Source organism: Poecile atricapillus, chromosome 22 (genome assembly GCF_030490865.1).
Source record: "Poecile atricapillus isolate bPoeAtr1 chromosome 22, bPoeAtr1.hap1, whole genome shotgun sequence".
Lineage (NCBI taxonomy): Eukaryota > Metazoa > Chordata > Aves > Passeriformes > Paridae > Poecile > Poecile atricapillus.
Window position 1 is genome coordinate 792356 of NC_081270.1, and position 14698 is coordinate 807053.

General features: G+C 43.2%; 1 protein-coding gene across 2 annotated transcripts in view; it reads left to right on the forward strand.

Annotated features, from left to right (window-relative positions):
• Positions 1-12197, forward strand: part of LZIC (leucine zipper and CTNNBIP1 domain containing) — a 23246-nt gene extending 11049 nt beyond the window's left edge. For both annotated transcript variants that reach the window (XM_058854829.1, XM_058854830.1), the window contains exon 7: positions 12115-12197. In XM_058854829.1, the coding sequence (XP_058710812.1) occupies positions 12115-12197 (83 nt within the window). The remainder of the gene's footprint in view (positions 1-12114) is intronic.
• Positions 12198-14698: the final 2501 nt, after the last annotated feature.

Sequence of the window (14698 nt, forward strand, 5' to 3'; positions counted from 1 at the left end):
CTGAATTAGCTTAAGCTGTAGTGGATGTTGCAGTGTCTTTAAGTTTCTTAGCGCAGCGTTACTGAGCAGCGGCCCCAGCGCCGCAGCCGCGCTGCCCCGGCCCGGGAGGGGCCGCCGGGCTCCGCGTCCCTGCGGAGATGTTTCCGAGGTGAGTGCGTGTGGCTCTGCCCCCGCGGCGAGCTCCTGCCCGGGCTGCAGCCCCGGGCTCCCGGCCGGGCTCTGCCCCCGCGGCCGCGGCCCTTCCTGGCCCTGCCCGCCCCTTCCCGGCCCTGCCCCGCGTCCCCGCCCCTTCCTCCCGGCCGGCTCTCGGGTGCTGCCTGCGGCGCCGCCGCTGCCCTGGGCGCCGGGCCGCGCCGGGTCCCTCCCCCGGAGCCGCCCAGGCACCTCCCTCGGGCCGCCGCGGTGAGTCACGGCGGAGGAGGAGGCTCCGCCGGGCTCCGCTGCTCTCCCCGCCTGTGCCGAGCGCGCCCCGCCGCCGCCCGAGCCGCCGGAGCGCCGGGGCCGCCGGCCCCGCACCAGGTGAGCGCGGTGCCCTTTGTGCCGCGAACAAAGGCGCTCGGCCGGGCTGGCTCCGCTCCGCCTGCCCGGCCTCCCCGCTCCCCGCTCCGCGCTGCCGCCCCGCCGGCGCCGCCGCCGCTCCCCGGCCCCTGGCAGGCCCCGGCCCCGCCGCACAGGTACAGGAGGTGCCTTCTTCATTCTCTGCCATCACCCGTGGCGTCAGGAGGCGCCTGTTCCGCGCTGTCCCACCCCGGGCACGGCTGCGCGGCTGCGGCAGGTGAAGCCCTGGGCGGTGGGGCTGCCCAAAGTGCGCTGGGGCCGTGGGGAGGGACGGCAGGTGGCTCGGGCCGGCGAGCGCTGCTCTGCACCGCCGGCTCGGGGCAGCCCCGGCTGCCCGCGATGCTCTCGGCATCCCGGCCCAAGGCCCGGAAAACGCCCCTCGGACCGAGTTTAGTAAAGGGCTTCCCTCGGGGGTGATTCCTGCCGTGGCTAGAAATCGTGTTTCTAGAGCCTCTGAGGCAGCGCTCGGTAACTTTCAGTGTACAGGGACGGTATCTGTTGGCACACGTTAGTGTTTTACCTGTTGGGAAAAACGTAACGTGGGAGAGGGACAGCATCACCCTCCGGACCGGAATGTATTAGTGCTCCAGAGACAGATGAGACATTATCCTCTGCTCAGCATCCAGATGTGCTTCATCAGGGCATATTTGCCTTTCAGACTCGGGATTGCTTTCTCTTCAAGAAGAGAATATTTTGCTCTGTTGTATATCATCTTTTATTTGTCCATTCCTCATCTTGGCATGTTGAACAGGATGAGCTTTGATGCTCTGTGAGATGAGCGTGAGACATTCTGCAGATGTGAAGATTTAAAAAAGAAAACAAAACACTAAACTCCAGCAGACTTTGGAGGCAAGTTAGGTTTGCTAGTTCACAGTCCTGTTCTCAGCTGGCTCAGATATGGTCGGGGGCATGTTTAGAGAGTATTTAAGAACATATTTTTAAATACATTTACAAAATCCTACTATATGTAATTTTTTTTTTTTTGCTGCTGAACTTGCAGGCTTTCAATTTCTTTTTGCCTTGGTTAGTTTTGGAGCTCATGTGTGATGTAAAGTAGCCTGCTGAAGGAGAACCTCTATGTAAATGGTGAGAAAAATGAGACTAAACATGTAGTTCAGTGGAGTTTATTTTGAAAGTACAGGTATTCAGTGTGAGGGAGCACACAGAAAGCTACGTGTTACTACTTTTAAAAATACTGGCTGGTTTTCTTACCAGGCTACTTTTACCTTGACAAACATATTCATCTGGAAAATGGCCCAGGTGTGTTTCAGGTACATTTCTGATGCTTCACTTTGCCCTTAGCTGAAAAAGCATCATCAGTCATTGTATGATTGGCATCTTGGGAAAAACTGGCAGCTCCCTCAGTACGATTCAGAGTTGTTGGGGATCTGTGTGTTGTCTTAGTTGATGTGTTACACAGAAATAATAAATCTATGAAGAAGTGTGTGGGACTGAACAAATGCAGGAGCAATGGAAAACTTCATTGGTGATGGGTCAGACCCAAGTCTGCTTTTAAGCAGTTTTCTCTTTTAGTTCATTGTTAGCCTTGCAGTTATGCAAGCTATGGAAAAGTTACACGGGGCAGAAAAGTGCTTTCAGGATTCTTCTTGACGTCCATGTGGGAAGACAGTGAAATCTTCAGCAGGAAAACCATCCCTGGGCTGGCAGGAGTCCCTGTGACAAATCCCTGTGTGATCACCAGGGCTGTGTGGGCAGGGAGGGCTGTGGATCACAGTTGTCCCTGTCTTAACAAAATTTGTTAATGCTCGTAAGTGTCACTGGACAGAACATCCTGTTGAGTGTTTAGGAAAGCAAGTTCTGAATCCCAGTTTTATGGGAGAGCTGTGGCTGTATCACTTTCTACTCCCTTCTACCCTTTCCCCCATCCAGGTTTGAGAATACTTCACTTTGCAGGAGGAGAGAGATGTTTCCAAAGCAATTTGTGTTGTTTCCTAAACAAACCAAAAGTGAACGGAAACAAATCGGAGATTTTGTAATTACTAACAATGACTGTGATACATATCTGCTGCCAAAAATTAAAAACCATTCTGCAGTTGCATATGGGCAAACAGAGCTAACACCTAAATGTGCCTGATGTGGTTAAGCTGTTCAAGGTTGATGTTTTGCCTAGGAAACAGCTTGTCAGAAATAGATCTATTTATATGTGTTTAATATAAATTTTTCCTCTCCAAAATGCTTGTCATCTGTAACCAACACAAACATTTATGTTTTTTACTACGTATTTCAGTTCTTAAGTTGGTTGTTGACTACAAAGCACCCTCCTGAGCATCTGACCTAGTTTGAAGCATCAAACATCCACCCAAGTTCTGTGCACAGAGAGGCAGTAGGCTTTTGGAGGCTGCTGTTGGAGATGCTGGGGGAAACTTCCAGGAGAGGTTTTCCAGGAAGAAGGATTTGGTATCAGAAATGTTTCTGTACATGCACGGGTGAAATTGTATTTCTTTGTACTGCAGGCTGTCATCAGATTGGATTTCCTGCTGGAATGCAGCAGGGACAGAGGCAGCTGTTCCAGCTGTACCACACCATCGGTGTGTAGTGCAGGAGTGATTGGGAAAATTGCAATCCTAACAAACGTGCCAAATATTTAAATTCTGGGCTAAAGCTATTGCATATACAAGAGTGTGATTAGTCTGAGTTTTGATGGTGATGTGCACCAGAGATATAAATTATTGGAACAAAAACATTGCCACCTGTTCCACATCCAGTGTTGGTAATTTAATGATCTTCCAAGTTCAAAGGAGAAATGATATGTAAATAGGTTTGAAATGGGCTAAAAACTTTTTACAAAGTAACTTAGATTCATTTAGGAAAACAACCCCAAACCATTTTGTTCAGTATTATATCTCTGAGAATGGAGGACTCTTAGAATTCTTTTTTTCCTTCAAAGAAGAGCTGTCCATGAGCTTCCATTGGCATGAGACGCAGAGTGAGCAAAACTAGAGGTGAGAACAAATCAAAGATCAGCAAATTAACCGACACCCTTTAGTTAGTACTAGAATAAGGATAGCACTCTCCTGACTCAGGTTTATTTTCAGTCTTAATGTTGAGGAAGCATTATATAACAAATGCTCAAAAAAATGAGGAAAGCTCATTCTTGTTTCTGCTCACTGCTGGTGATCTGACAGAATGTTACAGAGCTTCTGTATGGTTTAAATGTCAGTCTGAATTCAGAAACTGGAGTTATACTTCTTCCTTTTCAGTAAATACACCCAAGGTTTTACAAGTATCAAATCTGCCAAGCCTATTTCTGTTTTCAAAAATAATAGAGACATAATTATTAATGCTATTTAAAAACAAACAAAACAGCCTAAGCAGCTACCAAAAAAACCGCTAATAATTTCAACTTCTTGCATTATTGGAATTCCTGTGACTGACTAAATGAGCTACTGATTGGAGAGCAGAGATGGAGTCAGTAAATTTGTACAACTGTTCCGGTTGGTCCGGGACATTCTGTTTTAGTCCATGCAAATACACAGACCAAGAACTTACTTGATTTTTCAGCAAGTCCATTTTCTCTGTGTTATGAGGGCAGCTAAAAATACGGAAACAACTAAAGTAATCAACTCTGTTTATGACCATGACCAAGCACAGAAACCTTCTGACTCAGTTTGTCCTTCCATGAAATTAGTTGACTACTTCACATGAAGATGGAGATGTTTAATTAAAGTGTAATTGTTTTGCCTCTGAACTCATCCAGGTCCTGATTCAATGCACAGTGAAGTCAGTGAGGAGCTTTTAATTAATTTCCTTGAGCTTTAAATAAGTACACATGGACGTGCACCCTTAAAGGAAATGTGACCTAAATTTTTGCAGCAGAGATGCTGTAAAGGAGAAATATAAATCTTGAAACAGCTTAAGGTAAATTACAGAAGGAAGGATTTTTGTACAAGTGAGGAAGGGATAGTGCAGCTGCAGGGATCTCTGCTGCCTGTTGCCATATTAATGCAATTTTAATGGAGTTTCCTAACTTTGAGTGTGTTGGATCTTAAGTGGAAATTTCTTTGTGCCTTGGCAGCTTGCTCAGTTGGTCAGGGGAGGCAATATCAGACTTCAAGATAAACATAGTTAACTGAATGTTTATGCAAAACCAATCAGCAATAACACATTATAATTAACTTTAGGAATTGATGCCAAACTGAGAAAAATAGGACCATTCACATCTTCTTAGCTGCCTTTTTTCAGGAATGTCTGTAGATGCCAAATAATACTCGGTTTATGTGGAATTCGTGAAAGGTTTTGCTTAACTTCAGAGGTCAGAAACATCACGTTTTACTAAACAGAACTTTTATTGCTGAAATCTTGGTCAGCAGCTACAATGAACTTGGTAAAATAAGCCTTTCACAATTCACATCAAACTGCAAACATTCTCTTCCAACTGTTTCACTGTCAAGATTCTTACTTCACTGACTTTTACAAAATAGGTTTTAATCTTTATTTAAAGTACTGTGTGTGAAATAGCACATGTGAGGCACTACAGTTTTGGCCCCTTGTTTTTCATGCATTCATTTCATTGCTGTTGGTTTTAGGTGTAACTGCTGTCAGCTCCTTCCTTTTGTTGAGCAGCTGACCATAACAGAGTGTATCTAACTGTGCTTCTGGTTTGGGAGCTGCAGAAATCTGGCTGCACTTCCAGACATTCTCTCTGCCCATTCTGCCTTAAATTGGTGGTGGCTGGGTGCAGTCCTGCTCTTGGGAACTTCCTGAAGTGATCTGGGATCTTGCAGTGGTTTTAACTTGTGTGAGGATCAGCCACTCTCGAGCATTGTTGTGAATGGTCTCTGGGCTAACTCCCGTTGTTACTGTTGTTATGTATTGGAGTTTGATTAATCTAAATTAATAGTTTTACATATGGTTGTGTTTAATGTGTGTGTTCTGTCTTGCCTGTGATTGTTCCATTGTGCTCAGGAATGAATCAGTCCCAGAAGCAGTGGGGGCTCTCTGGAGCCCTTCAGGCCCTGCAGTCCGTGGGGTTTGCCCACGTGTGTTTGTTCTGTGCTGAAGGGACTCTGTGCCACTGACCTCATGCTGCTTTAGTTCACGGCTCATATAATTAAGGTAACATTCAGAGTTGTGGCTGGGCAGGAAGGAAATTGCATCCATTTTCCTGAGAAATAGGAAGTCTCTTGAAGGCAAGATTTCCTTCCTTGCAATCCCACTTGTCCAAAACATAGGGAAAGCAAAATGTCCGTGGTAAAATTGGGATGCAGTTAGGAATTAGATTTAAACTAGTGAATGTTAAAAGTCCTCTTAAAACTGACAAGGATTTTTTTTCCTTCCTCCCTCCTCTCTCCATCAGATATCTTCACAGCACAGTCTTGTTTGGTGACCTAAGAAGGAAACAAAAGTCCTTTTCTTGTGCTTTTAGTTTCTAGTAAGTCCTTCAGAGAAGAGAGGAGCTGGCATACTCTACTGAGACCAATCTATGGAACACTATCCAGGAAAAATCTCATGGATTATTATTTTATGAAGGCCTTAGGAGCAAGAGTCTCTTGCCCATATTATCCAGTAAATTGCTGATGCTCACGGATCACTGGGGAGGCAGAGTTCTGGTTAGTACCAAAGAGATGATCGAGGCATGTAACCATATTAGACAAAGAGCCATTAATTCTTAGTTCAGCTCACAGCAAGAGCTATTAATAATAAATCTCTTTAAATGGTTTTTTGAAGGTTTTTAAACCTTGATTCAGAACAGAAACCTCTTCTTTGCTTTTTTTGGTTATTTGGAGCATCCATGGGAAAAGCAGCACAGAAGTTTTGGGGTTTTTTTCCCTAAAGAGGCAAGATAACTAGGTGATATAAGGGCTGCATTTGTCACATTTTACAGCAAATTTTATTGAGGCCAGAACTATTTCATGTTGTCCAATGGTTACACAATTTTGGTAGTAAAGAACTATTAATCTGCGAGTCTCTGGTCCTGACAATGTACTTTGATACACTGTTGCAAAACACTAAAATGCTAAGTAGTCACCAACCTAATAACAGCTCACATTTTAATTGCTTTTAAAAAATCTAGTTAGCCATAATCTTTCTACTATAAAAGATTTATAGGTATTTGCAGTGTGAAATGTCTGTGACCTGGCAATAATGATGTTCAGAAGTCAGTAAAAATTACACAGCAGCGCAGGTCGTGTTTACTTTGAGAGCTCTCACTAATACCTGGCTGTCTGTCAATCCTGTGTCGAGGAGAACCAGAGAAATGCCTACAAATATGTATCTATATCAAATATGTAGATATCTGTACACACACAGTGGAGAGAAAACCTTTCTGTGCCGCCTCTTGTGCTCTGCCATTTCAGGTTAAATACACCCAGCATTGTGTGCATGGGCTGGGAGGAGTTGGTCACTCCAGCACAGGAGTTGGACTCCAGAAATAGCACTTCTGGTCTTTGGAGGCTTTTACTGTATGATTGTGGATTGAAATTCAATGTCATTGTTATTTTAACTGCTTACAGATACTTACTGGAATTTTTCCTGTTCTCAATTAGGATTTTGCTGTTCTGATTAAGGCTTTGTGATCTGGGATGACTTTGCTGGAGCAGGGAGGCTGGAACAGGTGATCCACTCTGGTCCCTCCAACCTCAGCCACTTTGATCCTGTGATTTTAGACTGTTCTCTTTTCATTTATTAATAGTTAATACTGTCACTTGCCTTTTTGTTGAAGTAGCCTGAAACATCAAATTTTTGTAACTGCATCAAATTTTGCAGTTTAATATAAAAAATCTGAATATGAATACACTGTTAACGAAACTGGTTGGGAACATACCACATATTGAAGTTCTTCACCATTAACAGTGCTGGTAATTCTGACTGTCCTTGTGCATGTTTCTGCTCCACTTTAAATCACTTGAGAATTGCTGAAGAGGCAGAAAAAACGTCCTGCACCTTGGGCACATACACATACCTGCATCGATTTTGACATTGTGCTGTGTGGTGGAGACTTATTTTAGGTTCATTATGAAGAGTGAGCCAATATCCTGCTTTCACAGTCAAGTAGCTCTTTATCAGTGGTTGTATTTCATGAGTGCAGGGTGTTTATGTGCTGTGTATTGTTATTTTTTACCCTGTTTGCTTTAGTTTCTCTATTGTAAATGTCCATCTTCAGCAAACCCCAGATTTAATACTAAAGAGCTGTGAGTCCCCAGAGGATCCTGAGCCCGATGTTTGTGCAGAGCTGCTTTGAGAACATGGCTTTGGTGATATATAATACAATAATATATATATAATATAATACAGCTGATTGGTGTGACTGCAATTAATGGTCTTCATGTTCCTTGTGCATGTTTGGGAATTGGCCTTGGCTCAGGTTCTGCCATGACCTGGCAGATGAGACCTGGGGACTGTCATTGGTGTCAATAATTAATAGTCAAAAAATATCACAGCTCAGAGGTGTTCCATGGCTGTGCAATGCATAGCATGCCAACCATATAAAATGGGGTGGATACACTGAAAATCATTTGTTGATTCCTGTAAGTAGTTGATAATTTCTACCTATTATTGGTGCTCCATTTTTTCACTAGTTCCAAATTAATATCAAACTATGAATATAGAACTAATTTCTCAGAGACAAGAAAAGGCATCTCAAGTTTAGATGAGAATGGTCTGTGTGCTGGGAACATCATTTTCTGTTTCTGAAATAAAATATTTACAGATAGATCCATACAAAGCTTTGCTGCACTGTTTTATTTTAATGATGGATGCTGGACACTTTTTACAGCAGTAATTCTTCAATGGGATACCTGGTAGTTATCATTAGTGACATAGTGTCATTAGTGCCTAATTTCCTGCCTAGAAGATCTGTAGCTTTGCTTTAAATAGGAGAGGTGCCTGAGCCTCTGTGAAAGATGCCCATGACTGGGAGGAGAGCAGCACTGTCCTTCCAGCTGTTGGTGACCATTGTGAGTAAAATATTGGAACATTCTACTGGAATTGTCTCTTGGACTGGGATGCAGTTTGTGTATAAACTGCTGTTTATAAAGTGTTGTCACTTTTTAAAGAATTTTTGACACATTAATCTTTGAAGTGTGAATACCTTTGTGAAATGAAAGGCTTTTTTTCAGGTTTTGTTGCTGTTACTACGTTTAATTTCAGAGGTTTCAAGTTGACTGACATGAACCACCTAAAACCCTGTGCTGTCTCTTTTAACTCTGAGATGTGAGAGGTGTCTTCTCCTTGAGATAGGGGTGGGGAAATCATCTGGTTTGTGTGTGCCTGAAGGTCAGGAGGCAAATATTAATTTCATGAAAGTGGTGATTATGACAGTAGGATTTTTTAAATTTGTTTTTTAAGTCAGCTTGAGCATTGATGTAAGGACTGTTTTGGTATATTGGGAAGCTTTATGGAATGCACTTCATTGCTACTTTTGAAGTCTCTTTTAAAACTCTGAAAGGTGATCCAGCGCTGGGGAGAAAAACCCCTGCTTGTGTTCATAAATGTTTCATGAATAAATGGCAGTGTTTGGGTCTGTTTCCTGTCCTTCTTCAAGAAGGAGGACTGTAGTGTTTCGTTAAAAATTTAAATCTAACATTTAAGAGATGTGAACCTACCATGGGAGTTCCAGCAGTAAATTGACCTAAATCTGACACTGGGGTTCAGATTCTGAAGTCAGCTAAAAGGTAGCACTGAACATAGAAATGAAGACAAAAAAAAATGTATTAAATATTTCAGTTCTTACTGTTCACCTATAAATAGGTAGCTGTTATGAATTCTTCATTGTATTCCTCTGGAGATGAGAATTAATCCAGCCTCCAGCTGCCTGTGACTGAAGGTCATGAGTCAAAATGAATTAGAGGAAAATTTGTAGCAGGGTTTTTGCAGACTCTGGTTCCTGACTTCAGGTTTCAGGCTCCAGCTTGGAAGGGTTTTCAGGCTCTAACTGTTCTCTGAAAAATGTCATTTGAAAATTAACAAAGCTTAAATTAGGGGCAGCATCCCCTTGCACTTCCAAGCTTCCCAGTATGACCATGTTTAAGCAGTGAAGTGCTCAGTGGTGGAACTGTGGAGGGGAATGGCTTAACCTTGGATAATGATATCAGAGAGTCAAAGGGACCCCTTCCTACTGCTCTGAACTCCATTTGTGTAGAGCAAAGGGAACCTGCAGTGCTCAGGTTTATTCACCAGAACTCCTTATCTGAGCTTTATAATCCTATCCCATTAATTGAGGGTTTTAACTGCCTTGAACAGAACCAGTCAGATTCAACCAAAAAAATAAATTGTAGCTGAACTAACTACTGTTTGGTTTCTTTTGGCTATAACTGGAAATGCTACAAGATATTAAAGAGGTAGCTGTGACAGGTTTTAAAGAACTTTCCAGATGGCTGCTCTAAGTACCCTAAATTATTAAGACTGGATATGTAAAATACTACATTTTCCAACAGCTTATGCCTTTTTATTTTCTTCCCCCTTAATTTAGGCTGTGCAGATTCCTCAGTTGCACTTTGTGTTTCCCCACACAGTAAAATGTGGTTGTTAGGAATTTCAGCACTACAGAGGACTACAGTGTTGGGGAGAACATGAAATTTGAAGGAACAAAAGCTCATGTTGCTTTCTCATTGCATTAAATAAGCATGGCTTTAAAACTGAATGTGATGCTTAAGTAACTTCCTTTATGCAAAATTTATAAAAATGCATTTTTTTAGTGTGTCTCTTTTTCTGTTGAGATGCAAAATTTTTGTTTATTTAGAAAGATGATGGGAGGGGAGTCAGAAGAATTTGGGAGTTCTTAATTATGGACTGATCTGTGGTATTGTCCAGCAGAAAGTCCCTTCCAGGTTTTGAATTCATACCAGTGTAGGTGGAAGTGAAGGAAATCCAGTTACAAATCTGTAATTTTCAGTTGCTGTGTGTTGGAATCTTCTTCTGAAGGCGTTCAGTCAAAACAGCTCTTGCTGGTGAGGCTTGAGTTTCCTGAGGAGCTGTTTCCATCTGTTGGTAAAACAGACAAGTTAAACTGAGATTGAGTTCAGATTTCTCCTGTCTACATTTTTTTGAAGTGAAATTCCAGTAGCTGATGTTCTAAACCTAGTTGGGAAAAAAGAATGAAAGGGAAGGCTAACTGCAGTTAGAGTATTTTTTCATTATGTTCTGTCTGGGGTCAGTAATTGAAGAGAAAGCCACTGTGGCCTTTTTAATTAATTTTTTGGGAGGAAATCTATTTTATTTTCATTAGAGACTTTTCAGAGCAAGTAACAATGAGGAGAGGTGAGGAAGTACCCCATAATGCTAGTGGGAAAAATTGAAGTACTTGGCTGTTACATTACTTGGATAATACCCTTGTAAAGTAGCCCAGGTGTTTTTAGGTGTAGAAGTGCCTCCAGTTTCTCCTTCCAAACCCATGTCTGGTTTCCTCTGATCTCTGACTTCCTCCCTTGCCAGAGACCTGCAGCTTCAGTCCTGAGTGCTGAGTGGAGAGGTGCTGCTCCTGCTCAGTTTCCAGGGGCCAGGGTTGCTCAGCCTCTCCCCAGCCCAGGAGAGGCTTTGCAGGGAGGCAGATGGGGATGTCAGGCATTCCTGGCTCTGCCCAGTCCACATGTTGGGCCTTGCTGAGCTGAAGGAATTCCTGGATCCTCACCCAGCCCAGTCCAGGCAGCGTGGGGAGGGAAGTGCTGGGCTGCAGGGCAGCTTTCCCATCTGTCACTGGCTGGCCTCCTGCTGGGAAGGGGAGGCAGGATTTTCAAACTCTACATTTATTGCTTTGGCAAAGCTGGGCTGGCAGTGTTGGCTGTAATATATAGATCTTTGTTTATTATTCTGTCACGTGAATCATCTTAAAAATAAATGAGAATTAAATTTCATTGCCTGTGCCTGGCAAACAAGGGAGAATTAGGTGACCCAGTTATGTCCATTTGCAGTGGGTTGGATGCAACAGGACAAGCTTGAAGCATTTAGTCTTTTAACACAGTTTAGTGGAGAATGCAATCATTTCTGACTAACACTGCAGCTTTTGAAATGCACAGGTCAGTCTTTGTGAGGAAGGAATGGAAAACTGGCATTGGGAAGTAGATCCACTTTAGCTGCCAGAGGTAAGCACAGGCAGCCCAAGCTTTCCTGTTGGCTCTGCACATCTGCCTCACCCTTACCTGGAGAGACCAGTTCCAGATCTGATAGAACAGTGCATTCTCTGTGGCTTCACCAGCCTTTGGCCTCTCTTCCTGCAGTGCCAGCCATCCAGGACACGATTCCCAGAAATTCTCCCGAGATCCCATCACTTCTTTGCTGAGGCCAGGACGTATCAGTTGGGTTTTATGCTCAAAGCTTCCTAAAGAATGCAAAGCTTGAATGTAATTCATTCTCAAGTGATTGGGAATGTCATTGGTATGGTCAGGGTGGAAATCTTGCAGCTGAAGAATGGCTTGACTTGAAAAAACTTGAAACATAAAAAGGTTTTTATGTTTAACAGCTCCAGACAAGCGTGCAGTTCTATGAATTTTACCTAGACCGTGTTCTAAAGCTGACTGGGAGTGAAGGTGTGCTGGGTTAAGGATCTTTCTGGGGTTCAGCTGTGTATGTTCTATAATCTTTGCTTATTTGTTTCCACAGGGCAATTCCCTCATACGTTTTTTCAGCTCCTGTCACTGATCAGGACTGAACACGTGGATTATCTGATCTCCTGTGGTTTCTAGAAGCAGGTATGTTGGCAAGGAAATCTGGTATTTTGTTGGTTGGGGATGGGGCAGTGGCCACTCATCCATGTGCCAGAAAGATTGATAGGGACAGGGAAATGCTGCTTAAGGAGCATTTCATAATGTGTAGCATATTTATGTCGCTTTCTGGAGAAAACAAAGTTGATAAGTACTTGGATAAGATTTTTCTGTCCTTCATTTGCAAATGTGGATCATGCTGTCTTCTGGGCATGGACCAGCTTTGTATGTGGGTTTGGAAATTTTCTCATGTAGCATATGCTGGGTGATGTTGTCATCCTAAATTGTGTCTTCTGAAAGCTTTATGAAAAAGAAACCAGAGATATGTTCCCATTTCCCGCACTGGGGTCTCAGTGCTGGTTTAAAACCTTTGTCTTCCCCTTTGATGTCATTGAAGGAAGAGCTGTGGTGGCAGGATAATTGTGTGGTGTAGGGAGAGCAAAGTTCTGTTGCTCTGAAAACTTAATTTTACATCTCTGTACATATTTTTTGAGCTATATTGAGTGCTTTTTTCCCCATGCTGCTTACTAATTATGTGAAGCATTCACTGAATGAGCAGGCTTGAGGATTTTTATCCTTCCTGTTAAATAGGTGGCTTCATAACAAACCCATCTTGGCTGAAGGTTGCTTTAGAAGAATCAGGCTTAGATAGGAATTCCCATCACCCATTTTTTTTAAAGTTTGAAAATTAATGAACAGCTAGGAGATATTCATTGTTTTCCACCATAACTAGTAACCAGACCAGGTCTTGTGATATCTGATGTGCAGAGGAATGCTGGAGTGGGGTATTCCCCGTTGGCATGGGGACAGCTGTGGCATTTTCTTGGTGCTTGTGGATGGTGCCACCTATTGATATCCCATCCATTTTGTTTCGTTTTTAAACAATTGCTGTCCTACTACATTTCAGCTTTAGTTGTAATGATTTTTCTTTTCTAAGTTGATTGTTGGCTAGTGCAGCAGCTTCCCTTTCCAAGTACAGTATTTTTTAAAAGTATTTATTATATTAAGAAACAGTCACAACCTTTCAGCCTTAAACCTTTTTCAGACTTTTAACTGGGTGTCTTGATCAATGTTTACTGTTTTATCAGTCTCTGTATGTATATAACTTAATGTCTCTTGCTCAATATCTTATTTTGTTCATTGCCTTACTATTGGCATCACTTGTTAGCACTCAGTAAATTGCACTGTGGAGTATATACCTTGTAGCATAATCCAATTTGCTTACTTGAGTTGACACTACACAAAATTATGGGATTGTTTAATTCCCCCTTCAGAGAGCAGTTTGCTGGTTGTATAAAAAGCCCCAAGAGTCATCACCTTGCACATGTACAGGCTGCAGGTTTCCAAGCAGAACCATCTATAGCAAATGAGCTTCATGCAGATCTTCCCACTGAAACAGGTTCAAGAAGGACTGGTGATGGATCTTTCTCACTTTTTACTGCTGTTATCTCCATGCTCAGTAATGTGGGTGGCAAAGCCTGTCCCAGCAGCTGCTGCTGGAGTTTGCATTACTTCTGACTCACTCAGGAGGGCCTATGTGTAATTTTAAACGGTTTCCACACCCAGATTACTTTCCCTTAAAAGTAATAATGAAAGTGAAGTGAGAGGAGAGGTTGGTAATGACTGCAGGAAAACATTACTGGGAAAACTGTGTTTAAACCTGCTGGGATACAGCTTCCCTATGCAAGCCTTGTGGAGTGTGTTCCCTTCATTACTGAGGTTCAGGAAATCACATTTATGGGCTGGTGTAGGACCAGACCCAGTTCTGGGAGTGAAAAGTGATTGAAGACCTGTTTTGGAGCCACTTCTCTGAGGTGTGTGGGGTGCAGGAGTGGCTGGGTCACACCTCCATCCTCTCATGGGAGCATGGAATGGTTTGGGTTGGGAAGGACCTCAGAGCCCACCCAGAGCCCCCCTGCCATGGCAGGGCCACCTCCCCCTGTGCCAGGTGCTCCCAATGTCCAGCCTGGCCCTGGGCACTGCCAGGGATCCAGGGGCAGCCCCAGCTGCTCTGGGCACCCTGTGCCAGGGCCTCACAGGGAGGAATTTCTTCCCAACATCCAATCTAAACCCACTCTCCATGAGTGTGAAGCCATTGTCCCTTGCTGTCACTCCAGGCTCCTGTGAACAGTCCCTCTCCATCTCTCCTGTGGGGTCAGGGGTTACATTTCTCCAGCACACAGCACTGGGAAGGGGCTGGGTCACTTTGTGACACTGCTGGAGCACTGTGTTATTTGAAGCACCATTACTTTTTACATTTCAGGTTAAGGTTTTTCCTATTGTTGACTTAACATGATTCAGGATGGTTTTTAAGAGCAGCTGAAGAGAATGCCTGAATGTTTGGTTTTTTGTCATGGTAAACACTCTGTTGTGGAACTTTAAGTAATTACCAGATACTCATATAATAAAGTATAATCATGCTTTGTGCTATGGAGTTTGGATAGCACAGTCTATTTATTCTATAACATAATTATTTTTATTAA